This window comes from Oncorhynchus clarkii, chromosome 9 (assembly GCF_045791955.1).
Source record: "Oncorhynchus clarkii lewisi isolate Uvic-CL-2024 chromosome 9, UVic_Ocla_1.0, whole genome shotgun sequence".
NCBI classification, from domain to species: domain Eukaryota; kingdom Metazoa; phylum Chordata; class Actinopteri; order Salmoniformes; family Salmonidae; genus Oncorhynchus; species Oncorhynchus clarkii.
Genome location: NC_092155.1, coordinates 21,330,463 through 21,357,467, shown reverse-complemented (window position 1 = coordinate 21,357,467; position 27,005 = coordinate 21,330,463). Strand labels below are relative to the sequence as shown.

Below are 27,005 nucleotides of genomic sequence, written 5' to 3'. Positions count from 1 at the left end.
TAAACGACGTCATACGCCGCGTTGGCTTGCAACAGTCGAGACAAACGTTTTTAGAGTCCCCCTTCCCTCCGTATGTTTTTGTTGGGGGAAAAGTTGTGGGTGGCCGACAGTGTGAAGGTAGGGTATGCTTGGTTTTTAAATCTTTGGCCGTAGGAGAATGATATTTTGTATCTTTGGGAGATAGAAACTAAGAGGATATGCACGTGATATAAGTATAATTTTTTACTTTTTTGTTAGTTCTGGCCAGTGCAAATATACTGGCTAGCGTTGTAAGAGCATTTCACCTCACCCCCTTTTCCCGTTAGCCTGTTAGCTTTCTCTTCCATAGTTTTTGTGGGACAGCTGAAAAAGAGTTTGGAGAAATGGCGGAAACCAAAATAATATACCACATCGACGAGGAGGAGACGCCGTATTTGGTGAAGATTCCGATTCCTGCCGAAAATATCACTTTGTTGGATTTTAAACAGGTCTTGAACAAGCCCAACTACAAATTCTTCTTCAAGTCTATGGACCAGGACTTTGGGTGAGTGAGCGCTAACGTTGGTGATTAATGATTGTGCGAGTTGTGGGTTTCAGGCAAATTATGATAAAGGAGAAAACCAACCAACCCAGCATGAGTTCTATAAGAGCAATGGGATCCAATGTTACGAACGTTTGTGAGTGACTTTCGCCTATCGAATAGGGAGGGGATGTGGGGGTTGACTGACTGCGCGCAGAATGGGAACCATTCAATTAGGCCTCTCTCGCTATACATCACACCCTTCCCTTTCTCATAGCTAAGAGCGCCTTCACACTTAGAGATTGATAGAAATTTACATAATTGGTACCTGGAGGAAAATGGAGGAGGGTCATGCTTTTTCAGTCAAGGGGAGGGTTTAGTATTTTTTTATTTATTATTATTCTAGTCCAGGGGAGGGTCATGTAATTTGTAATGGCAATATTTCTCAGTGTTTGAGTTGCTTACTAGACTATATATCGATGTGTGCTATAGGCTACAAAGTGCATGCTCAGAAACACAGAGCAAAGTTATATTTCTAAAATAGCTGCTGGGATGGTGTAAATAAAACTAGGCTACATTACACACGGCAATGCATATTCCACCCCTAAGCCCTTGCCTGCTCTGCTCTTGGGCCCCTATTCCAACCCGAGTTAAGCGACTGTAAATGGAACTTAATTCCATTTGAATGCGCTTTTCTCTCCATGTATTGTGACTTTGAACTTAAGTATGAAAATAACATGCTATTCACCTACTTTGTTTGAGGTAGAGCTCGAATAAAGGTGTGTTTACAGATGACATATTCTGACCTTGACTTAATTTCCTTATACTTCCACCAATTTTACGCTTGAGGAAACCATAAGATCAGCAAACCTGTCAGTTCCAAGTGGAAAAAGCGTCTACTTTTTTCAGATAAAAAAATAACAGCATTCTCCATGTGCTGTAATTTATAAATTGGTCAGAGCTATTGATAAGAGCTAGTTAAATGTGTATTGTAAATGCACATAGCAATTGTTTTACATGATTTAAATGCTTTTTCCTTATGATAACAGGAGATGAATGTGAAACCAGCCAAATGGAAGCAAACTGAAAATCATATCGCCATGTATTGCAGCCCCTTTTTCCACAGTGAAATAGGATATAAATTAGAGGTCGACCGATTAATCGGAATGGCTGATTAATTAGGTCCGATTTCAAGTTTTCATAACAATCGGTAATCTGCATTTTTGGACACCGATTGTGGCCGATTTGTTTTACATGTCATTTTTTGTATTTTTTTTTTACCTTTTATTTAACTAGGCAAGTCAGTTAAGAACACATTCTTATTTTCAATGACGGCCTAGGAACAGTATGTTAACTGCCTTGTTCAGGGGCAGAACGACTTGGAGTTTGACAAAAAGATTCTCTGGTCTGATGAAACCAAGATGAACTTTTGTGCCTGAATGCCAAGCGTCACGTCTGGAGGAAACCTGGCACCATCCCTACGATGAAGCATTGTGCTGGAAGCATCATGTTGTGGAGATGTTTGTCAGCGGCAAGGACTGGGAGATTAGTCAGGATTGAGGGAGAGATGAACGAAGAAAAGTACAGAGATCCTTGATTAAAACGCTTTTCCACTGCGCTCAGGACCAGGGCAAAGGTTCATCTTCCAACAGGATCCTTAGCGCACACAGCCAAGACAATGCAGTAGTGGCTTCGGGACAAGTCTCTGAATGTCCTTGAGTGGCCCAGCCAGAGCCTGGACTTGAACCCTATCAAACATCTCTGGAGTAGAGATCGACTGATTAATCGGAATGGCTGATTAATTAGGTCCGATTTCAAGTTTTCATAATAATCGGTAATCTGCATTTTTGGATGCCGATTATGGCCAATTACATTGCATTCCATGAGGAAACTGCGTGGCAGGCTGACCACCTGTTTCGCTTGTGCAGCAAGGAGCCAAGGTAAGTGGCTAGCTAGCATTAAACTTATCTTATAAAAAAACTATCGATCTTCACATAATCATTAGTTAACTACACATGGTTGTTGATATTACTAGGTTAACTAGCTTGTCCTGCGTTGCATATAATCAATGCGGTGCCTGTTAATTTATCATCGAATCACAGCCTACTTCACCAAACGCGTGATGATTTAACAAAAGCACAATCGTTGCACGAATGTACCTAACCATAAACATCAATGCCTTTCTTATAATCAATACACAGAATTATATATTTTTAAACCTGCATTTTTAGTTTAAAGAGATTCAGGTTAGCAGGCAATATTAACTAGGGCAATTGTGCCACGTCTCTTGCGTTCATTGCACACAGAGTCAGGGTATATGCAGCAGTTTTGGCCGCCTGACTCATTGCTAACTAATTTGCCAGAATTGTACATAATCATGACATAACATTGAAGGTTGTGCAATGTAACAGCAATATTTAGACTTGGGGTTGCCACCCATTCGATAAAATACGGAATGGTTCTGTATTTCACTGAAATAATAATTAACGTTTTGTTTTCAAAATGATAGTATCCGGATTTGACCATATTAATGACCTAAGGCTCGTATTTCTGTGTGTTTATTATAATTAAGTCTAGCAGTCTGACTGAGCGGTGGTAGGCAGCAGCAGGCTCGTAAGCATTCATTCAAACTTTACTGCGTTTTCCAGCAGCTCTAGGCAATGGTTGAAGCACAGTGCTGTTTATGACTTCAAGCCTATCAACTCCTGAGATTAGGCTGTCAATACTAAAGTACCTATTAGAACATCCAATAGTCAAACGTACATGAAATACAGATAGTCCTATAATAACTACAACCTAAAACTTCTGAACTGGGAATATTGAAGAACTGGGAATATTGAACTACCAGCTTTCATATGTTCTGAGCAAGGAACTTAACTTATGGTATAGGGGAAGCTTGCGTCCCACTTTGAAACAAAACCAGGGAAAATTCAGCGCGGTAAATTCAAATAATGATATAAAATCAAACATTCATTAAATCACACATGTAAGATACTCAATTAAAGCTAAACTCGTTGTGAATCCAGCCAACATGTCAGATTTTAAAAAGCTTTTCGGCGAAAGCATTAAGAAGCTATTATCTGATGATGGCACAATGTCAATAAAGAGGGTAGCATATTTCAAACTTGCAGGCGCTACACAAAACGCTGAAATAAAATATAAAACATGCATTACCTTTGACGAGCTTCTTTTGTTGGCTCTCCAATATGTCCCATAAACATCACAATTGGTCCTTTTTTTTCGATTAATTCTGTTCATATATACTCAAAATGTCCTTTTATAAAGTGCGATTGATCCAGAAAAAAACAGCTTACAAAAACACGTCACTACAAAACATTTCAAAAGTTGCCTATAAACTTAGCCAAAATATTTCAAACTACTTTTGGAATACAACTTTAGGTATTTTTAACCTTTCTGATCTCCCCATCCCGGATCCGGGATCGTGAATACAGACTCAAGCTCATTACCATAACGCAACGTTAACTATTCATGAAAATCGCAAATGAAATGAAATAAATATGCTAGCTCTCAAGCTTAGCCTTTTGTTAACAACACTGTCATCTCAGATTTTCAAAATATGCTTCTCAACCATTGCAAAACAAGCATTTGTGTAACAGTATTGATGGCTAACGTAGCATTTAGCATTAGCATTCAGCTGGCAACATTTACACAAAAAAACAGAAAAGCATTCAAATAAAATCATTTACCTTTGAAGAACTTCAGATGTTTTCAATGAGGAGACTCTCAGATAGCAAATGTTCAGTTTTTCCTGAAAGATTATTTGTTTAGGACAAATCGCTCCGTTTTCTGCGTCACGTTTAGCTATGAAAAAACCCCTGTATCCAGGATTGTGTAAATCTATCAGCAAGCTCATTAGCATAACACAACGTTAACTATTTATGAAAATCGCAAATGAAATGAAATAAATATGCCATCTCTCAAGCTTAGCCTTTTGTAAACAACACTGTCATCTCAGATTTTCAAAATATGCTTCTCAACCATAGGAAAACAATCATTTGTGTAAAAGTAGCTAGCTAGCGTTAGCATTTCGCGTTAGCATTTCGCGTTAGCATTAGCGTTAGCATCCAGCACGCAACATTAACAAAAACATAAAAGCCTTCAAATAAAATCATTTACCTTTGAAGAACTTCTGATGTTTTCAATGAGGATACTCTCAGTTAGACAGCAGATGCTCAGTTTTTCCAAAAAGATTCCTTGTGTATTAGAAATAGCTCCGTTTTATACATCACATTTGGCTACCAAAAAAAATCTGAAAATTCAGTCCTCAAAACGCGAACTTTTTTCCAAATTAACTCCATAATATCGACTGAAAACATGGCAAACGTTGTTTAGAATCAATCATCAAGGTGTTTTTCACATATCTCTTCATTGATACATCGTTCTTGGACACATGCTTTCTCCCCTGAATCAAATGGTAAAGTAGAAGCAGCTGGCAATTGCGCATCGAATTCGACGCAGGACACCAGGCGGACACTTGGAAAATGTAGTCTCTTATGGTCAATCTTCCAATGATATGCCTACAAATACGTCACAATGCTGCTAAGACCTTGGGCGAACCACAGAAAGTGTAGGCTCATTCGTTCCGCAATCACAGCCATATAAGGAGAGAATGGAAAACAGAGCTTCAGAAATTCTGCTAATTCCTGGGTGATGCATCATCTTGGTTTCGCCTGTAGAATGAGTTCTGGGGCACTTACAGACAAAATCTTTGCAGATTCTGAAACTTCAGAGTGTTTTCTTTCCAAATATGCATAGTCGAGCATCTTTTCGTGACAAAATATCACGCTTAAAACGGGAACGTTTTTTATCCAAAAATGAAATAGCGCCCCTAGAGCTCTAACAGGTTAAACGTTAATAATCGATCAAATTGTAGACGGGGCAATCTGTATTCAATACAGCAAGTAAACAAACCATGCTCCTTTTTACGTCTTGCGCAACTCTCAATAGTGTAACCTTGTTCCAGGATGTGCTTCTTCTTCGTTGCACAATTGAATAACCTCAACCAAATTCCAAAGACTGGTGACATCCAGTGGAAGTGGTAGGAACTGAAAAATGGTTCCTATCAAATATCCCTTGGCAAAGACAACAGAGGGAACGGTCAGAGGCAAAAAAGAAATACGAGCCTTAGGTCATTAATATTGTCAAATCCGGAAACTATCATTTTGAAAATGTTTATTCTTTCAGTAAAATATGGAACCGTTACGTATTTTATCGAATGGGTCGCAACCCTAAGTCTAAATATTGCTGTTACATTGTACAACCTTCAATGTTATGTCATAATTATGTACAATTCTGGCAAATTAATTACGGTCTTTGTTAGGAATAAATGGTCTTCACACAGTTCGCAACGGGCCAGGTGGCCCAAACTGTGGCATATACCCTGACTCTGCGTGCAATGAACGCAAGAGAAGTGACACAATTTCCCTAGTTAATATTGCCTGCTAACATGAGTTTCTTTTAATGAAAGATGCAGGCTTAGAAAAATATACTTCTGTGTATTGATTTTAAGAAAGGCATTGATCTTTATGGTTAGGTTCATTGGTGCAACGATTGTGCTTTTTTTCGCGAATGTACTTTTGTTAAATCATCACCCGTTTGGCAAAGTAAGCTGTTATTTGATGATAGATTAACAGGCACTGCATTGATTATATGCAACGCAGGACAAGCTAGTTAAACTAGTAATATCATCAACCATGTGTAGTTAACTAGTGATTATGTTAAGATTGATTGTTTAAAAAAAATAAGTTTTATGCATGTAGCAACTTACCTTGGTCCCTTGCTGTACTCGCATAACAGGTGGTCAGCCTGCCACGCAGTCTCCTCGTAGTTTGCAATGCAATCGGCCATAATTGGCACCGATTATGAAATCGGCCCTAATTAATCGGTCGACCTCTACTTTAGACATACTTTTTTCCTCTTCTTACTTTATCCCATTTAAATCCTCCAGACTGGAAGAGCTGTGACTGTCAATCTTTCTCTGGTGGCTGTTTGTCAGTTGTGCCCTACCCTAGGTTGAATGGAATGCATGTTTGTGGTGGAGTTTGCCTGATGAGACCTAGGGCTTCTGTTAAACACATTAATTGCAGTAAAACCGCTTGCGTTTTGTAAGCTACAATGAAATGTAAACTTACTCACACAAACAAAGAACACCACAAAACACCAACTTATATTATAAAAACAGGCGCTAAAACAATCAAGTTCTCCAGCGTCTACTGAGTTGTCTGACCATACTTCTACCGCAACATTTGGAAATGAACCTCAAAATTCGTTACAAGTAGGCTACATTAAAAATCTGCTCAGAAGTCAGCTACCCAATCAAAACTGAGCTACTTTTCTCAGGGCCTGTTCCTTCAGCCTGTGGCCTCAGCAAAGTAACTAAAGCATCAGTGTGTGTGTTTTGCCTGTTCCTTTTGCGTTTTCTTTTCCGGGAGTGCGAGCCAGCTGTCAGACAGGCTGTGTGTCAGTCGGGGCAGAGCCAGCAGCATGGAGTGGAGCAGACCAGGAGAACCTAGGGTTGGAGAGGGGCCATTTGCTGGGGGTCTGGCTGCGGCAGATTCAACATCAAGAGAGGCGCGAGAGATGGACAGGAGGGGTGGGGGAAGTGGATGGTGGTTTTGGGTGTGATGTGTGAGACATTAGTAGACGGGAGAAAAAAGTTTATTTGTTTGGGATGTGCGGCCAAGGGGTAATGGCTATGAGGGGATATTTGCGATGTTTGTGTTTTGAGGCTTTTTTTTGTGCGTTGGTGAAATAGCTTGAGGGGAGATAATTTGTTTGTAATGGTGAGGTATGCGGACAATTACTCTGTTGGGTAGAATGTTTGGGAACACACACACCAAAGCACGGAACAGGATGACCAATACAAGGGTTGAAAAATGCTTTTTGAGCCTGACAATGAGCCATCCTCAACAAGGTTGAATAGTGACAGTGAAGATGAGGCCTCAGAGTCTGATGCTCAAGAGGTGGACAATGAGGAGGTCCAGGGAGAAAACATGGAAGCATGAGAGGAAGACAACCACAGCTTTAGTTTCTAGGCTATCATTTTACAGATGTATGTTAAATACGTTTTTGGAAGATGCGATGGATCATTGGGGATCATTGTCCTGTTGTCTGGACCTCTGGCCTGTTGTCCGGACCTCTGGCAGTCTCTATGGGGGTGCCACAGGGTTCAATTCTCGGGCTGACTCTTTTCTCTGTATACATCAATGATGTCGCTCTTGCTGATGGTGATTTTCTGATCCCCCTCTACGCAGACGATACCATTCTGTAAACTTCTGGTCCTTCTTTGGACACTTAACTAACCTCCAGACGAGCTTCAATGCCATTCAACTCTCCTTCTGTGGCCTCCAACTGCTCTTAAATACATGTAAAACCAAATGCATGCTCTTCAACCGATCGCTACCAGCACCTGCCCGCCTGTCCAGCATCACTACTCTGGATGGTTCTGAGTTAGAATATGTGGACATCTACAAATACCTAGGTGTCTGGATAGACTGTAAACTCTCCTTCCAGACTCACATTAAGAATCTCCAATACAAAATTAAATCTAGAATCGGCTTCCTATTTCGCAACAAAGCCTCCTTCACTCATGCTGCCAAACATACCCTCGTAAAGCTGACTATCCTACCGATCCTTGACTTCGGCGATGTCATTTACAAAATAGCCTCCAACACTCTACTCAGCAAATTGGATGCAGTCTATCACAGTGCAATCCGTTTTGTCACCAAAGCCCCATATTCTACCCACCACTGCGACCTGTATGCTCTCGTTGGCTGGCCCTCGCCTCATATTCGTCGCCAGACCCACTGGCTCCAGGTCATCTATAAGTCTATGCTAGGTAAAGCTCCGCCGGATTTGGATACAAAAATATTTCCCAAGCTTTAAACATCCCAAGGAGCACTGTGCAAGCGATAATATTGAAATGGAAGGAGTATCAGACCACTGCAAATCTACCAAGACCTGGCCGTCCCTCTAAACTTTCAGCTCATACAAGGAGAAGACTGATCAGAGATGCAGCCAAGAGGCCCATGATCACTCTGGATGAACTGCAGAGATCTACAGCTGAGGTGGGAGACTCTGTCCATAGGACAACAATCAGTCGTATATTGCACAAATCTGGCCTTTATGGAAGAGTGGCAAGAAGAAAGCCATTTCTTAAAGATATCCATAAAAAGTGTCGTTTAAAGTTTGCCACAAGCCACCTGGGAGACACACCAAACATGTGGAAGAAGGTGCTCTGGTCAGGTGAAACCAAAATGGAACTTTTTGGCAACAATGCAAGATGTTATGTTTGGCGTAAAAGCAACACAGCTCATCACCCTGAACACACTATCCCCACTGTCAAACATGGTGGTGGCAGCATCATGGTTTGGGCCTGCTTTTCTTCAGCAGGGACAGGGAAGATGGTTAAAATTGATGGGAAGATGGATGGAGCCAAATACAGGACCATTCTGGAAGAAAACCTGATGTAGTCTGCAAAAGACCTGAGACTGGGACGGAGATTTGTCTTCCAACAAGACAATGATCCAAAACATAAAGCAAAATCTACAATGGAATGGTTCAAAAATAAACATATCCAGGTGTTAGAATGGCCAAGTCAAAGTCCAGACCTGAATCCAATCGAGAATCTGTGGAAAGAACTGAAAACTGCTGTTCACAAATGCTCTCCATCCAACCTCACTGAGCTCGAGCTGCTTTGCATATAGGAATGGGAAAAAATGTCAGTCTCTCGATGTGCAAAACTGAGAGACATACCCCAAGCGACTTACAGCTGTAATCGCAGCAAAAGGTGGCGCTACAAAGTATTAACTTAAGGGGGCTGAATAATTTTGCACGCCCAATTTTTCAGTTTTTGATTTGTTAAAAAAGTTTGAAATATCCAATAAATGTCGTTCCACTTCATGATTGTGTCCCACTTGTTGTTGATTCTTCACAAAAAAATACAGTTTTATATCTTTATGTTTGAAGCCTGCAATGTGGAAAAAGGTCGCAAAGTTCAAGGGGGCCGAATACTTTCGCAAGGCACTGTATATATTTTTTAAATAAGGTAAAAGGTTTTATGTTTCTGTCTCCATATGATATTGTGAATATATCCATTGCAAAACATGTGCAACCCTAGTCCTCACAGAGCGAGAAAGAAGAGTGAGCAACCAAAATTATTCATAGACTGTGAGAGAGAGTGAGAGCAGGGTAAGAAAAAGATGGTAGGAGGGAGAAAGAGGTACCAAGAGGAAGTTAAAAGAGTGAGAGAGTATGTGAGGGACTAAACCAAGTTTGCTCACACAAGGCCAGCCTCCTTCCGGTGACAATGCCTCCCCGGTGCCCACAACAATCTGGCCCTGTGCTACCACTCACCCACAACAATCTGGCCCTGTGCTACCACTCACCCACAACAATCTGGCCCTGTGCTACCACTCACCCACAACAATCTGGCCCTGTGCTACCACTCACCCACAACAATCTGGCCCTGTGCTACCACTCACCCACAACAATCTGGCCCTGTGCTACCACTCACCCACAACAATCTGGCCCTGTGCTACCACTCACCCACAACAATCTGGCCCTGTGCTACCACTCACCCACAACAATCTGGCCCTGTGCTACCACTCACCCACAACAATCTGGCCCTGTGCTACCACTCACCCACAACAATCCGGCCCTGTGCTACCATTCACCCACAACAATCTGGCCCTGTGCTACCACTCACCCACAAAACCAACCCGCAATCGCTGCTTACAAAACCCCAAAGTGAGCCTAGCAGACCGTACTACACACACAATGTTGCAAAGCACCGACATCCATACACGCGCACACACAACCTATCTCTGGGTTTCCATTAGCTGGTAATAGCCAGCTTTTGGCCATAGAAAATGAAAAAGCCAGCAAAGAAAATTGGTGCAGGCTAATTGTCCGGGAAAGGAAGAAAAAAATCAGATTCGCAAAATTACGCTTTTTAGCTTATACATTAATGCAAATACATTTGTCTGGCCATGCTAATCTGTCTATAGGTTAATTTGCATAATTATGTGGAATTAAATTGGCGAGTTGTTCAGTATAGTCGTTATGTGCAGTACCAGTCAAAAGTTTGGATACCTACTCATTTAAGGGGGTTTTGCTTGATTTATTATTTTCTACATTTTAGAATAATAGAAGATGTGAAAATGTATTTTATATTTTAGACTCTTCAAAGTAGCCACCCTTTGCCTTGACAGCTTTGCACATGCTTGGCATTCTCTCAACCAGCTTCATGAGGTAGTCACCTGGAATGCATTTCAATTAACAGGTGTGCCTTGTTAATTTGCGGAATTTCTTTCCTTCTTAATGCGTTTGAGCCAATCAGTTGTGTTGTGACAGGGTAGGGGGGACAGGTACGGGTGGTATACAGAAGATGGTCTTTTACCAAATAGGGCAAAGTCCATATTATGGCAAGAACAGCTCAAATAAGCGAAGAGAAATGACAGTCCATCATTGCTTTAAGTTTCTTGTAGTGCAGTCGCAAAAACCATCAAGCGCTATGATGAAACTGGCTCTCATGAGGAACGCCACAGGAAAGGAAAATCTGGAGTTACCTCTGCTGCAGAGGATAAGTTCATTCGAGTTACCACCCTCCAGAAATTGCAGCCAAATAAGTGCTTCACAGAGTTCAAGTAACAGATACATCTCAACATCAACTGTTCAGAGGAGACTGTGTGAATCAGGCCTTCATGGTCGAATTCCTTCAAAGAAACACTACTAAAGGAAACCAATAAGAAGAATAGATTTGCTTGGGCCAAGAAACACGAGAAATGGACATTAGACCGGTGGACATCTGTCCTTTGGTCTGATGAGTCCAAATTTGAGATATTTGGTTCCAACCTCCGTGTCTTTGTGAGACACCGAGTAGGTGAACGGATGGTCTCCATGTGTGGTTCCCACCGTGAAGCATGGAGGAGGTGGTGTGATGGTGACACTCTTTTATTTAGAATTTAAGGCACACTTAACCAGCATGGCTACCACAGCATTCTGCAGTGATACGCCATCCCATCTGGTTTGCGCTCAGTGGGACTATCATTTGTTTTTCAACAACACAATGACACAAAACACACCTCCAGGCTGTGTAAAGGCTATTTGACCAAGGAGAGTGATGGAGTGCTGCATTAGATGCTCATCCATATATTTATATGTCCATATTCTTAATCATTCCTACTACAAATAAAGAAAAACCCTGGAATGAGTAGGTGTTTCCAAACTTTTGACTGGTAGTGTATCATCACACGCGTACAACAAACATACAGAGCCTTTGAGTGGAAAATCTGTCAGACAGTGCAAGACCTGTTGCTGCTGCAGCACCTCAAAAGCAACAGAAGGCAGGCTTCATCAGTTTATCGCACCACTTTGCAATGAGTTGGAGGCATTATGCATTTTGAAAACATACTTAATTGTTTGAAACCTGAATGTTTGAAACCGTCTTATGAGGCATGTCTTACCTTGCTTCAAAGTAGCCTATTAGATCGCTCTTTCTAAATATCGAATGTCTATTTTCATTTCTCAGAAGAAACCGCTAGCATGTGTGGTGGCCTTTTGATAACGTTTTACCGCTAATTGCATTATGGAACGAGCATTTGCGCGTAGCCTACTGCCTGGTGCGCATTGCTGCGCTTATAATGTGAAGAAGTAATAGTTTATCAACATTTTTAAGCTAAACGTTCTGATCTGTTGCACGAGACTCATTGCTTTTTAAAGTTTTTGTTTTTATGTTGCCTAGGCCTACTGGTTGTATGAATTTGGGGTCGATTGTCCCCGAGTCTGTTTTGGAATAGGCTTTTTCTTTCTCGACAAGCTGACCAGTAGAATAGGTACATTTTTCTACTATAGGGGACAGTAGATTTACATAGGCTATTGCAGGGGTCTCCAACCTTTAAGAGCCGTTTTTTCTATTTATAGCTTTCAAGTGCGCACCTTTTCTTCTCTCCCCTGCAACTCCTTCCCTGGGTCCTTAGTGCAGTTTTCGGTAAAGTAATGGTTAATAAACTCCTAATTGTGTTGAATTTCTTGTTTTTAGAGTTGTTTTGCTTTACACTCGCAAAATTACAATAGTTCATAGAGAAACAAGGAAATTTGATGTTCTGAGTCCATGTCAATGCTTAAATCATATCTGAAGACACTTTAAATTAAAACAAACAAATGTAGTTTTTTTTGTTGTGTAATTCCCCTTTAATTGCACATCTGGCCCTTTTTTTTAATTGCACATCTAGCAGGTGAGGAATGTGCCCTTCTAGCGATGGTTCTGTACTGACTAATGCTCATTTCATGTCAAAGTTTTCAAATAACAAATAATAGATATAAATAATATACTTATGATATACTTCTGCCAGGTAAGCCTGCTTTTTAGTTAACATTTAATTGAGAAGGCTTTGGGGAAAGTATTTCTGTCAACCCACAAGATGGCTAGGCCTATCGCATCAACTGGCTACAGACTGAGTGATAGACAAACCTGTGCACCACACTGACAGGCTGGGGAAATATTGATGAAAATTAATTGGCAGATAATGTTAGATTTGAGCTTTCTTTTAGCCAATAGTGGCTAACCAGGGGTGAGATAATGATATGTTGCGTTGATTAGCTGGGAGCTTGCTTGTGTCTGATACTTCTGAGATTTGTTTGACAGTTTGAGGTGGAAATTGCATGTAGGCTACTTTCAGAATTGTTTAGCGAGCTTCTCATAGATGGGATGCCCAGTAGTTCACGATGGACCTGATCCTAGTCTGGGCAGTCGGTTAAGTGTCTCCTCGACACAGTACTCGTGTCCAGCCCAGGTCCTAAGTACTGCGGTAATAACATGGTAGTTGGACAGACGGATAGAAATTATACAGCAGATGCTACCTGTCCAATCAGAGTGAAGAGGTGGATGCAGAGAGAAAGAAGGGTATGTTATAGAAGTCTTGAGGAACAATGGCTGGTCCATGAGTTTGTTTAGTTGTAGGGAGTTTGGTGTGTGTGTGTGTTTATCTATCTCCATTGTGGTTTGGGTAATGATGGTGAGTCATTGGAAAACAAGCAATAACACAGCAGTGTCCTCATGTTGCTCTTTGCATCTGTCTCCTGTGTATGAGGAGCGTAGCCTAGTGGTTAAAGTGTTGGACTAGTAACCAAAAAGTTGCAAGTTCAAATCCCCGAGCTGACAAGGTACAAATCTGTCGTTCTGCCCTTGAACAAGGCAGTTAACCCACTGTTCCTAGGCCGTCTTTGAAAATGAGTTTGTTCTTAACTGACTTGCCTAGTTAAATAAAGGTAAAATTTAAAAAATGAGTTTACAGTGTGTATTTGTCTCTGTGTTTGTTACTCTTGGCTTAATCAAAACTGCATCGAACTCCTCTGTTCTGTTTCCTCTGTCTGTCTTCAGGGTGGTGAAGGAAGAGATCTCGGATGAAAGTGCTAAGCTCCCGTGCTTTAACGGCCGTGTGGTGTCATGGGTAAGAACAGAGTTGGGAGAGGTAGACTGTACACCATAATCTTGGACCCGTAAAAGACCAGCAGGAGAAGGGGAGCCAGAGGGGGGGAATTCCTGAATCGCTTGAAACTATTTTTCCAGGACTGAGTTGTAAAAGTCCCGTTCCCAAGTCGAAACAATATGGCTGAAATGGTCCTAGCAGCTCTAAGAATGCCAATTAGAATGTTATTGTCATGGAACTCTTGGTGCCAACATGGCCGATTTTTCTTTAACGACCTCTGTAGCAATGGCCTTGCTTTACTAGTAGAACCGTTACAAGAACCCACTATCTGTGATCGTAACACTGAAGAAACAAAGGATTTCTTACATCCTCAAATTTCCCCGCTTATGATTACCCGTCCCTAAACAAGGTTTATTACTTTGAGTCCTCCAGACAAAACATTGGGACTCGTCCCGGATAATGGGGGGTTGGGGAGGAATGCATCTGCTAAGTGCATAAGGAGGAGGAGGACAAGGAAGAAGGGAGAGGGATTGAAAGGGTTGGCCAAATAGAGGAGACCATAAGGATGGACACGTGATAGGATGGTCCCAGAGGCACGAGTGCTCTATAGTCAAACAGCAATTAGAGGAGACGGAGGAAAGTTTTTAAAGAAAGGGGGGCAAATTTGTTCTGTCACTTGGTCACTTGGGGCAGGGATATTAAATCAAAACCACAAACCGGTTCTCAAGGTTAAGTTCAAGACGGAACATTTGAATGCATGTAGTTTGTTCAATGCTAAGTCCCTCCTTTTCATACAACAGAAATGTATAGAAATCAGAATCTGTGGTGATTGTTAAAGTAGTTGGCATGTTTGTTAGCATTAACCCCCCAGGCAGATGTACGTACGTACGTACGTACGTACGTGTGTGTGTGTATAGGTGTATGCTAGGTCTGTAGAAAGTAGGTAATAGAACACCAGTGCTATTGATGGGGCCAAATTGCATGGGTATTTCCTTTTACCTTGCAACCATCCGTGGAGGACTGTGGTGTGTGTGTCTGTTCGTTCTCTTAAGCACTCTGGGGATATAATGGAGGGAGACAGGCTAAGTGTCAGGTTAGTGTCTGTTGGCACCTGAGATTTTCCTCTGAATGGAGTAAAGATGTCAATTGCTTTGACAAACACATCTCTTACCCCCATATTTCTTTTCTCCCTCCCTATCCCGTTCTTTTAACCCCATATTTGTTCTCTCCCTCTCCCCCTCTTCAACCTATTTCCCCCTGTCTTGTATACTCTCCTCTGCTTCTTACTTAATTCCTCCTCTTTTGCCCTCATCCTCCTTTTTTCCCATCCTCACTATCATCCACTTTCAACTCCTTGTCCCTCTATCCATCTCTCTACTATTCTCCTCTCCTCCTCAGTTGGTATCATCAGACACCCCAGCAGCAGCAGAGCTGGTATCACCAGTCCTTCCTCCGCCCCCAGCAGAAGTCCGGCCCCTGCCCTCACCCCCTCCTCCTCCCCTCCCACCCCCACCTGTTGAGAGGACCGGGGGCATCGGTGACTCCAGACCCCCATCATTCCAGTACTTACACACAGACACCCTCTTCCGCAATCACATGAATCACAGTATCCTAGTCTCACTGCTGCATCTCTTCCACTGTATCTAGCGTATTCTACTCCAGCCATCATGTTACCTACTATTAAATTCAACTGCCCATTTCAACGTGATCATAGCCTGTGCCGCCCATTGACTCTTAAGCACCTGTCTAGAATATCATAATACACAGCAAACCTGGGTTCAAATAGTGTTCAAAATCATTAGCTGCACTAGATTCAGTATGCCTGGCACAACGGGACCAATGGAATGGCCCCAAAAGTACAAACCCGCCCATCTAGCACTGTTATTGAAAATGTAAATTTAAAATACTGTTTGAACCCAGTTGTGATATACTACTAGGCTTGATCCATTGCTTCCTAGTCATACACATTGTAGGGTGTCCAATCAGAAATGCATCTTTTAACCAATTGGTAAAATAATATGTTAATTGTATAGATACTCCTCTAAGGAAACCAATGGTCAAAACTCACGTCGATCATAATCCGTTCAAAAGCTATTGGAGTTTTAACGTGAATAATTTAATGGCCAGAGAAAAAGTCTGGAAAATAGCATATTTTGTCCGTTATTTTACCAGGTAAGTTGACTGAGAACACGTTCTCATTTGCAGCAACGACCTGGGGAATAGTTCAAATCAAATCAAATTTTATTTGTCACATACACATGGTTAGCAGATGTTAATGCGAGTGTAGCGAAATGCTTGTGCTTCTAGTTCCGACAATGCAGTAATATCTAACAAGTAATCTAACTAACAATTCCAAAACTACTGTCTTGTACACAGTGTAAGGGGATAAAGAATATGTACATAAGGATATATGAATGAGTGATGGTACAGAGCAGCATAGGCAAGATACAGTAGATGGTATCGAGTACAGTATATACATATGAGATGAGTATGTAAACAAAGTGGCATAGTTAGTGGCTAGTGATACATGTATTACATAAGGATACAGTTGATGGTATAGAGTACAGTATATACGTATGCATATGAGATGAATAATGTAGGGTAAGTAACATTATATAAGGTAGCATTGTTTAAAGTGGCTAGTGATATATTTACAGTTAGTTACAGGGGAGAGGAGGGGGATGAATGAGCCAAATGTAAACTGGGGATTATTAGGTGACCCTGATGGTTTTGAGGACCAGATTGGGAATTTAGCCAGGACACCGGGGTTAACACCCCTACGATAAGTGCCATGGGATCTTTAATGACCTCAGAGAGTCAGGACACCGGTTTAACATGCCATCTGAAAGACAGCACCCTACTCAGGGCAATGCCCTGGGGCATTGGAATATTTTTTTAGGCCAGAGCAAAGAGTGCCTCCTACTGGCCCTCCAACACCACTTCCAGCAGCATCTGGTCTCCCATCCAGGAACTGACCAGGACCAACCCCCTGTTTAGCTTCAGAAGCAAGCCAGCAGTGGTATGCAGGGTGGTATGCTGCTGGCAGAGTGTCAGCTAGGCTGGATGCTGTGCGAGAACTGACAGTCTCACCTTTTGAACTCAGTTTTCTTTTCGAATCCGGAGGACATAAAACATTGTCGATTTTGGATATCGATTTTGAGACATGACGTAGTATTTTCATATTTCAGTATACTCTTTTCAAATTAATGAGGTGCCCTTGTTTTTGTGAGAAATCTTGTCAGTGAAATGTCAACGGAGCACTGAACATTTTATTTACAAAGCATTTTACATTTAATTCAGCTCGTGTTAATTTAGCTTTTTGCGACCTGCTGAAACAACTTTGCAGACGACCACCACAAAATGTTAAGTCCTCAAACGTCACTGTGAGAAAGCGGCGCTTCTGTCAACAGAGCTCGGTGCGTATTATCGGATGTATTAGGTTACGAAATCCAACTTTTTGGATATCATTGTTATGATATGTTAGAAAGTCCCCACTGAACGATTCAGAACATAAATAATCATATTTGTCTTGGTCAAATCTGTTTTATAACATAAGTGACTCACCAAAGTGCGTTTTCAGCCACCCTGGGCAGAGTGGGTGGACACCCTACACCATTGTATGCTAGCTATCTGTCCTCCGGTCCTAATATGATCTGGCTTGTAGCCTATTTGATTAGAGGTTGTGTGTGCTGCTATTTGTGGTTTATTAGGTCATTTATGTAACAGAGCCGACATACAATACCATCTCTCACCCATAGAATTAGAATGAGTAGAATGGACAAAGTAATTCTATGTTTTCCCCACTTCTACCCTCTCCCTATCCAGTCCCAATGCAGCAGACAGTGTGGAGAACCTGGATGACCAGTCGGAAACAGAGTCTGTGGTGTCCTTTAGGAGAGAGCGACCCAGACACAGGGAGGCCATGGAGCAGCGTGGTGAGCACTCTGCACAGCACACACTCTGTCACATGATGAAACTGCACTGGGTTGTGTTCAGTAGGGCACACGTAGGAAAAAATGGACAATGACAATGAGCGTTTCTAATTGGCCAATGTCAGGCTTCGCGTTTTCAAAATGTTTTCTCCCATTTTGGGCCTACTGAACACAACCCTTGTTCTAGCTGTAAAAACAATTGACATTAACAACATTACTAAACATGAGAGCCATAGTAAAGCCTCTCTTTCTCTCGTCCTCTCCCCTCACTCTGTGTCATCTCTCTGCGGTGCCTCAGGGCCAAGGATGAACGGCCAGAGTGGCATGGAACGCCACCTAGCGGGCTATGAGAGTGCTACAACTGTGATGAGCAGCGAGCTGGACACTACCAGCTTCTGTGACTCTGAGGAGGACGACACCATCAGCCGATTCAGCGGCTCCACGGAGCAGAGCACGGCTTCCAGGCTGCTCAAACGCCACCGCAGACGCAGGAAACAGCGCCCCCCGAGGCTAGAAAGGGTAATGTGTATGTGTGTATACATATGTGTTTATGTATATTTCTCTATGTGTGTATATATATATATATATATATATGTATATGTATGTGTGTGTGTGTGTGTGTGTGTGTGTTTATAGTATATACTTATATACTTTTTTTTTTTTTTTTTTGCCTGAAACATTGCTTGTCAGAAATGGCCCATTCTGCGTTGGAATGTATTGTAGTTTTACTTTTTCCCCATGTCTTGTCCCAGGCATCGTCGTTCAGCAGTGTGACAGACTCCACCATGTCTCTGAACATCATCACCGTCACACTCAACATGGGTCAGTAACATCACTGTTCCCTTCTGTCAGTTGTTTTTACCTCTTCCATCAGTTTCTCTGACCTTCTCTTTGACTGTCATGCTTCTTCATGTTATTTTAAACCTCGAACCTAACATCTACCTAACCAGTACTCTGCCCTATCCGTTTTGTAAAAAAAACTATTTCTTGAAATTGCTGAGAAATCCTAGCCTGGTGAAACCAGCCTGGTCTCGCGGGTGCAGCGACCAGACTATAGAAATCCACCCCTCTCGCACATTTCTGCCCTGTTGACCTCCCTATGGGGCCTGGTCCAAAATAGTGCACCATTTAGGGAATAGGGTGCCTTTTGGGACAAAGCCCAATCTCCCAATCTCTTCGTCGCCTTTGCCCTCCTGTAGAGAAGTACAACTTCCTGGGTATCAGCATCGTGGGGCAGAGCAACGAGAGAGGCGACGGGGGCATCTACATCGGCTCCATCATGAAGGGAGGGGCGGTGGCAGCAGACGGACGCATCGAACCCGGGGACATGCTGCTACAGGTGCGGGGCCGCCCGGGGGACTACAGGATGACCCTTGATAGCCATGATACTACTGGTGCCATTTGTTCCTGACTTAAGATTGAACCATTAATGTTTACTGACTCTGCCTTTCTCATCAAGGTGAACGACATCAACTTTGAGAACATGAGCAACGATGACGCTGTGCGTGTGCTGAGGGAGATCGTACACAAACCGGGGTCAGTGGCTGACATAAATACGTTCTCATTGACATTCCCAACCAGTTGTTCTCAGTGTGAAATGTCTGGTCAGTTGACATGTGATGACGATGGTGATGACCTGTCTCTCTCTCAGACCCATCATCCTGACAGTGGCAAAGTGCTGGGACCCGTCACCTCAGGGTTACTTCACACTCCCTCGCAGTGAGTAGTAAGCTGGACGTCTCGTCTCTACCATAGAGATCGATGGAAGACAGATTAGTCGACTTGGTCTTTATATGGTGGAGCCATCAATACATGAATCTCTGAAATGTCAAATAAATTATGTTTCAAATTAATAAATTAGATATTTTGCCCCCCCCCCCCCCCTCTCTGTAGATGAGCCAATCCGGCCAATAGACCCAGCAGTGTGGGTGAACCACTCTGTGGCCCTGACGGGGGCCTACCCCCCCTACACCGCCAGCTCCGCTCTCAGCACCGTCACCTCTTCCTCCTCCGTCACTGAGACAGAACGTCAGTACCCCTCTTTTTCCCTTTCTATCTCTTTCAGTCTTTCTATTTTAGCATTCTCTCTTTTCAACTTTGCCTGCTCTCATGCTCCGTTCTACTCCTCCATTCACTCTTTCCCTCTCTCCCCTTGACCCCCATCTGCTGTCTCTTACTTCATCTGTTTGTCTTCTCTGTTGTTCTCGTCTCTGCCCTCCTCCCTCTTTTTTTTTTTTATTGTGGTATATCCATCCCTTTTTCGTGTGCCAGGCGTTTTAAACTCGGACATGGCACAGGAAGCACCAGCCACATCCGTCTTGCTCTTCTGGTCTTCATTGTTTTATGTGGTCAATGATGGCTGTCTACCTCCCTCTGTTTTCATCCCTCCCTTTCTCTCTCCACCTCTTTCCCTCCCTACAACCCCCCCCCCCACCCTTTTTAAAAAATCATGTCTTTATTTCTCTCTCCTCGTCTCTCTCTCTCTCCCTCCTTTTCTTTCTCTTACCCCTTCTCTGTCTCTCCAGGTTTTGATGACTTCAACCTGTCCCTCCACTCTGACATGGCGTCGGTGGCTAAGGCCATGGCGTCCCCGGAGTCTGGCCTGGAGGTCAGAGACAGGATGTGGCTCAAAATCACCATCCCCAACGCCTTCCTGGGTGAGAGAGAGTGTGAACACTGAGGGCCAATAGTGACGCTGTGGATGGGGGATGGGGGGGGTCGAACTGATGGAACACATCTCCTGTTTTTCTCCTTTTTTTTTTCATCCCTGTGTGTGTGTCCAGGTTCTGACGTGGTGGAGTGGCTTTACCACCACATCGAGGGCTACCAGGACCGCCGCGAGGCCCGGAAGTACGCCAGCAACCTGCTGAAGGCCGGCTTCATCCGCCACACTGTCAACAAGATCACCTTCTCAGAGCAGTGTTACTACATCTTCGGAGACTTCAGCGACTGCGAGAACTGTGAGGACTTATGGGGGGGAGGAACAGTTTTAATTCCTTCGATTTTATTTAGAAAAATGTATTTGTGTAAAGGTTGATGTTTGTACACTCCCATCCGTATGTATTTGGGCAGTGCAGCTAAAATGTAACATTATGAGAGAGTACAGAATGTCACTTTTTATTTGGGGGGTGTTTTCATTCCAGTTTTAGAAGTGAAAGCGGTTTTATTTTTCTAGTCCCCCCCCCCCCCCCCCCCCCAAGTCGAGAATCCATTTATCTACTCACTTCGAAGGAAAATGACTCCAGTCACCATTCAGTAACTATAGGGCAAAACAAACTGCAAATGCATCCAATGTTTTTAGTCTCAAGCTTGATGTAGTCATTGCGTGCTAAGAATATGGGACCAAATACTGTTTGACTACTTTAATACACTACAAGTGAATTTGTCCAAACACTTATGATTTCTTCAAACGGGGGGACTAGATACATAAAATGCTTTCATTTCTAAACGGTAAAAGATGTGTATGAAAATCCCCTCAAAATAAAAGGTGGTTTCATATGAAACATTTTGATTTCAAATCCAAAATGCTGGAGTATAGAGCCAAATAAAAAATGTTAGCTTCACTGTCCAAGAATATTCGGTGAAGAGTGTACAGTATCTCCTCAGTAGATGCACCTACAATTAGAGCTTATTCAAACCCTTTGGCCAAACGAGTTGTATGACCAGTTTAACTTGACCTCCTTTTCTCCCCTCCCTCTCTACTCTCTTCTTCCTCCCTCCTTCTTCTCTCTCTTCCCCACCCCCTCTTTACCCCCAAAGACATGGCCAACCTGTCCCTGAACGACAACGACGGCTCCAGTGGGGCCTCTGACCAAGACACCCTGGCCCCCCTGCCCCTCCCGGGGGTCACGCCCTGGCCCCTGCTACACTCCTTCCCCTCCTTCCAGTACCCCCACCCCCACCCCTACTCCAGTCAACCCCCACCCTACCACGAGCTGTCCAGTTACAGCTTCGCCCCAGGCAGCACGGGCACGGCCAGCCAGCACAGCGAAGGTAAGCCCTAAGGGGAGGGAGGGATCGACAGAGCGAGGGGAGGTAAAGAGAGACAGAGCGAGAGGGGAGGTAGGGAAAGAGGGTCGGGGGGAGGGAGGGATCGACAGAGCGAGGGGAGGTAAAGAGAGAGAGCGAGAGGGGAGGTAGGGAAAGAGGGTCGGGGAGGGTGTCACATTTGGTGGCTAATTTCCAAATTGCGACTGCGTTGAGAGCTGGCAGGGACATGTATGAGAGCTGGCAGCGACATGTTCTATACTCTCCTGACCCATTCTAACCAGTTCTGACCTGTTTCTGTCCCCCCAGGGAGTCGGAGCAGTGGGTCTACAAAGAGTGAGGGTGGCGAGAGGCGGCGGGGAATTAAGGGAGGTCCTGGCAGCACGGTGGTGGGGGGGGGAGCAGGAGGAGAAAAGTCCCCCTCTGGAGGGGAAGGGGAGGGCTCGGGCAGCGGCAGCGAATCGGAATACTCTGTCCGCAGCAGCCTGAGGCGTGGCCACGGCTCAGCCACACCCAGCGAACATAGCCACACATCACAGCGCTCGCATCATCACCGCATGCCCCCCCACATGTCGCCCTACCCCCCCGGGATGCCCATGCCCTACAACCCTATGATGGTGATGATGGTGCCCCAACACCCACACATGGGACACCCAAACATGGGACACCTCCACCAGCACCATCCCTCGGTCCCCATGCACCCAGGCATGGGCCCCTCCGCTGTCCCTGGAGGACCACCCGGGGCCCCCCCAACCCGTGACCTTGGCTCTGTGCCCCCTGAGCTGACCGCCTCGCGCCAGTCCTTCCACCTAGCAATGGGCAACCCCAGCGAGTTCTTTGTGGATGTCATGTAGTCTGATTGTGTGTGTGTGTGTTTGTGTGTGCTTGTGAGGTGAGTGACCATTCGTGTGAGGTCTAGGAGTATTCCACTCTCTGGATGACAGACTGTTCTAGTCTGGTGGTAATTAACTTGTGGTCTGATTAGGCCCTAGTAGATTGGTGTCGTTCATTTCTAGTCTGGTAAAAACTGGGTTCAACAGTGAGTCAGGAATTTTGGCACAGCAACGTAAAAGACGTGAAATGCATAACGTCTGGCTTCCCTCTTAAATATACTGGCATGTTTTCAAGTCTCGTTGTTTTCCCTCCAAACCGTTTAGCTGGACAGACCTGCAATCAAGAGGTCAGATCTAGGCGCAGCAACTCCCCCCACAACGTTCCACATATCTTATGACTCCAAAACATGTTGCTGGACTCCATATCAGATAAGCCGCAACTCTTGTTTGATTTCAAGCATGTATATTGGTTTAGTTCTGCCTCTCACACCATCTGTGAAGCTGTTGTGTGTTTTCTAACTGATTTCCCTTTTAGCATCGTGTTTGTTTTTCCTACCTGGGACTGACTGACTGATTGGCTGGGTGTAAGGAACAGTAGTGGTCTTTCATTGAATTGACCGAAGTAACATATTAACGGGCCAAATGAAGAGTCGTCGCCAAGTGTCCTGAGGACTAGAACAGTAGAGGGCGCCACTTGCTCTTATTTTCTATAGGGAAGAAGACATTTGAGAAGGTGAAATGTATCACGTTTTCATTGATTTATGAACATGGTGGGACGTTAAGTAAAGTATCCCATTTTGTATGAATTTGTGTGCCAATTAGTTTTAAATGCAATCGTACAGAATAGTTCATGTTAAGATACAGGCCAACTTCTGTCTAGTATTCAGAGGATAGATACCTCAAATGACAAGAATGGGTGCCATGTATTGTAACACTGTCTTGGACTATGTGGTATAGGAAACGGTACTTGGAGGAAGAAGAGGGCAAACCAAAACGGTACTTTTGGGATTGAATCATGAGTTTTCTCTCTTTAAATAACTGTGATCCTCCTCATATTTTGTATGTTACTGACGCACGTAAGTGTCCATTTTGTACGAGTGAATATATATATATATATATATATATATATATATATATATATATATTGATGATAATCTCGTTTAACCCAGAACAAAATGCAGATATCTGTCCACACGAGATGAGGATGTATAACCGAACCATAAAGGTGCTAAATGAAGTCAATAGTTTCACAAGTATAGCAGTGTCACATTGGGGTGTCATTTTTTTGGTTTGATTTCATTATTGTCACTTTTGTTTCTGTATTTGAGAATAAATGTGTAATAGACTGAAATCCAAAGACATTTGTTTTTTCTCTTGTATATGGAAATGGATTTTTATAGAGAATTATTAACATACTTTCCAGCACAGTAGATTACAAAATGTCATGAATATCTTCTATTTTGTTGACTGCCATGTTTCTCATGCTGCAGAAGTCTGTTGTTGACAGGTGGAGAATGGCGTGCAATTGCGACCTGAATTCGGGGCGTTCCTGCATCTGCCGGAAACTCTCTTTTATACTTCTATTGGTCCACATGCAGGAATGCCCTGAATTGTGGGCAGCAATCTCTGGCCCCTGCTCTACGGAGGGGGTGGCTCAAGGCGAGACGTCTCACTGGTTAATTTTTTTCAGGGCGGGGTGGATAGGGTGAGCTGGAGGGAACAATAAGTAGACCAGAGCTCACTCGCCTGAGCATGCCAAATATTATGGAGGAACCATGTGCTCGCGGGAAAAGCATGCTTACGCTAGAGGAAACACCCACTTACATGGACAGGAACCTTTATTTTAGTAAAAATGTTTGTCATTTAGCAGATGCTCTTTTCAAGAGCAATTAAGTGCCTTGCTCAAGTGCACATTGACAGATCTTTCACAAAGTCAGCTCAGGGATTCGAACCAGAGACCTTTCGGTTAGTGGCTCAACGCTCTTAACCACTAGGCTACATTTCATGCAATTCTACATAATTTACGTGATAGAAGACATAAGCAGAATCTTTTTTAATGCCACACAAATGACTGGAATGAGTGACACTGACAAACTGAGATCAATCTGGTCTTGAGTTTAAACAAACAATAGCCCAGGCCAATGAAGCAACACACAGATAGTACAATATTAGGAGGCTATATACTGTATATGTATATACAGTGCCTTCGGAAAGTATTCAGACCCCTGCCCTTTTTCCACATTTTGTTACACTACAGCCTTATTCTAAAATTTATTAAATTAAATAAAAAATCACTCCATCAATCTACACACTAACCCATAATGGCAAAGTGAAAACAGAATTTTGCTAATTTATAAAAAGCAAAAACAAAGCCATGAGGTTGAAGGAATTGTCCGTAGAGCTCCGAGACAGGATTGTGTCGAGACACAGACCTGGGGAAAGGTACCAAAGAAAATCTGCAGAATTGAAGGTTCCCAAGAACACACCGGCCACCATCATTCTTAAATGGAAGAAGTTTAGAGCTGGCCACCTGGCCAAACTGAGCAATCGGGGGAGAAGGGCCTTGGTCAGGTAGATGACCAAGAACCCAATGGTTACTGACAGAGCACCAGAGTTCCTCTGTGTAGATGGGAGAACCTTCCAGAAGGACAACCATATCTGCAGCACTCCACCAATCAGGCCTTAGTGGAAGAGTGACTAGACGGAAGCAACTCCTCAGTAAAAGGCACATGACAGCCCTCTTGGAGTTTGCCAAAAGGCACCTAAAGGACTCTCAGACCATGAGAAACAAGATTTTCTGGTCTGAGGAAACCAAGATTGAACTCTGGCCTGAATGCCAAGCGTCGCGTCTGGAGGAAACCTAGCACCATCCCTATGGTGAAGCATGGTGGTGGCAGCATCATGCTGTGGGGATGTTTTTCAGTTGCAGGGACTGGAAGACTAGTCAGCATCGAGGGAAAGATGAATGGAGCAAAGTACAGAGAGATCCTTGATGAAAACCTGCTCCAGAGCGCACAGGACCTCAGACTGGGGCGGAGGTTCACCTTCAAACAGGACAAGGACCCTAAGCACACAGCCAAGACAACGCAGGAGTGGACAAGTCTGAATATCCTTGAATGGCCCAGCCAGAGTCCGGACTTGAACACGATCAAACCTCTCTGGAGAGACCTTAAAATAGCTGTGCAACGACGCTCCCCATACAACCTGACAGAACTTGAGAGGATCTGCAGAGAAGAATGAGAGAAACTCATGACGCTTGTAGCATCATTGCCAACAAGTCTTGAGGCTGTAATCGCTGCCAAAGGTGCTTCAACAAAGTACTGAGTAAATTACCTTTCGTAGTTAAATAAAGTCCGATAAGATCAAATTCTTATTAACAATGATGGCCTACATCGGCCGAACCCGGACTAATTGTGCACCGCCCTATGGGACTCCCAATCACGGCCGTTGTGATACAGCCTGGGTCCAAACCAGGGTGTCTGTAGTGATGCTTTAGACCGCTGCACCACTCAGGAGCCCAAAGGGTCAGAATACTTATGTAAATGTGATATTTCAGTATTTTTATTAATTAGCAAAAATTTCTACAAACCTGTTTTTGCTTCGTCATTATGGGATATTGTGTGTAAATTTAATAAAAAAAAGAACAATTTAAATACATTTTAGAATAAGTGGTCTGAATACTTTCTGAATGCACTGTGTGTGACACACAGTTTAAGTTGGAAGTTAACATACACTTAGGTTGGAGTCATTAAAATTCGTTTTTCAACCACACCACAAATTTCTTGTTAAACAACTTTTTGAAGTTGGTTAGGACATGTACTTTGTGAATGACACAAGTCATTTTTTCAACAATTGTTTACAGACAGATTATTTCACTTATCATTCACTGTATCACAATTCCAGTAGGTCAGAAGTTTACATACACTAAGTTGACTGTGCCTTTTAAACAGCTTGGAAAATTCCAGAAAATGATGTCATGGCTTCAGAAGCTTCTGATAGGCTAATTGACATAATTTGAGTCAATTGGAGGTGTACCTGTGGATGTATTTCAAGGCCAACCTTCAAACTCTGCCTCTTTGCTTGACATCATGGGAAAATCAAATGAAATCAGGACCTTGTGACGATGCTGGAGGAAACAGGTACAAAGTATCTATATCCACAGTAAAATGAGTCCTATATCGACATAACCTGAAAGGCCGCTCAGCAAGGAAGAAGCCACTGCTCAAAAACCGCAATAAAAAAGCCAGACTACGGTTTACAACTGCACATGGGGACAAAGATCGTACGTTGCGGAGAAATGTCC

General features: G+C 43.3%; 1 protein-coding gene across 2 annotated transcripts; it reads left to right on the top strand.

The window, feature by feature from the left end:
• Positions 1 to 15: 15 nt before the first annotated feature.
• Positions 16 to 24,059, top strand: LOC139416084 (segment polarity protein dishevelled homolog DVL-2-like). 2 transcript variants are annotated; one of them, XM_071164345.1, is made up of 15 exons: positions 16 to 117; positions 329 to 523; positions 13,902 to 13,971; positions 15,349 to 15,512; positions 17,776 to 17,885; positions 18,181 to 18,401; positions 18,635 to 18,704; positions 19,082 to 19,221; positions 19,342 to 19,418; positions 19,534 to 19,601; positions 19,776 to 19,910; positions 20,408 to 20,539; positions 20,666 to 20,842; positions 21,642 to 21,875; positions 22,179 to 24,059. In XM_071164345.1, exons 2-15 carry the CDS (start codon positions 363 to 365, stop codon positions 22,721 to 22,723), a joined length of 2,304 nt encoding a protein of 767 aa, XP_071020446.1. In that variant the 5' UTR covers positions 16 to 117; positions 329 to 362; the 3' UTR covers positions 22,724 to 24,059. The 2 variants fall into 2 exon arrangements, with proteins under 2 accessions (XP_071020446.1, XP_071020445.1); XM_071164344.1 differs by having other exon boundaries at positions 59 to 117; positions 306 to 523.
• The last annotated feature ends 2,946 nt before the right edge of the window (positions 24,060 to 27,005 follow it).

Coding starts and splice junctions, on each gene's coding strand:
- LOC139416084 (XM_071164344.1), top strand. CDS start 73: ATGTTTTTGTTGGGGGAAAAGTTGTGGGTGGCCGACAGTGTGAAG. Junction 18,402..18,634: donor GCCCCCCGAGGCTAGAAAGG/GTAATGTGTATG, acceptor GTCTTGTCCCAG/GCATCGTCGTTCAGCAGTGT. Junction 19,602..19,775: donor TTACTTCACACTCCCTCGCA/GTGAGTAGTAAG, acceptor CCCTCTCTGTAG/ATGAGCCAATCCGGCCAATA.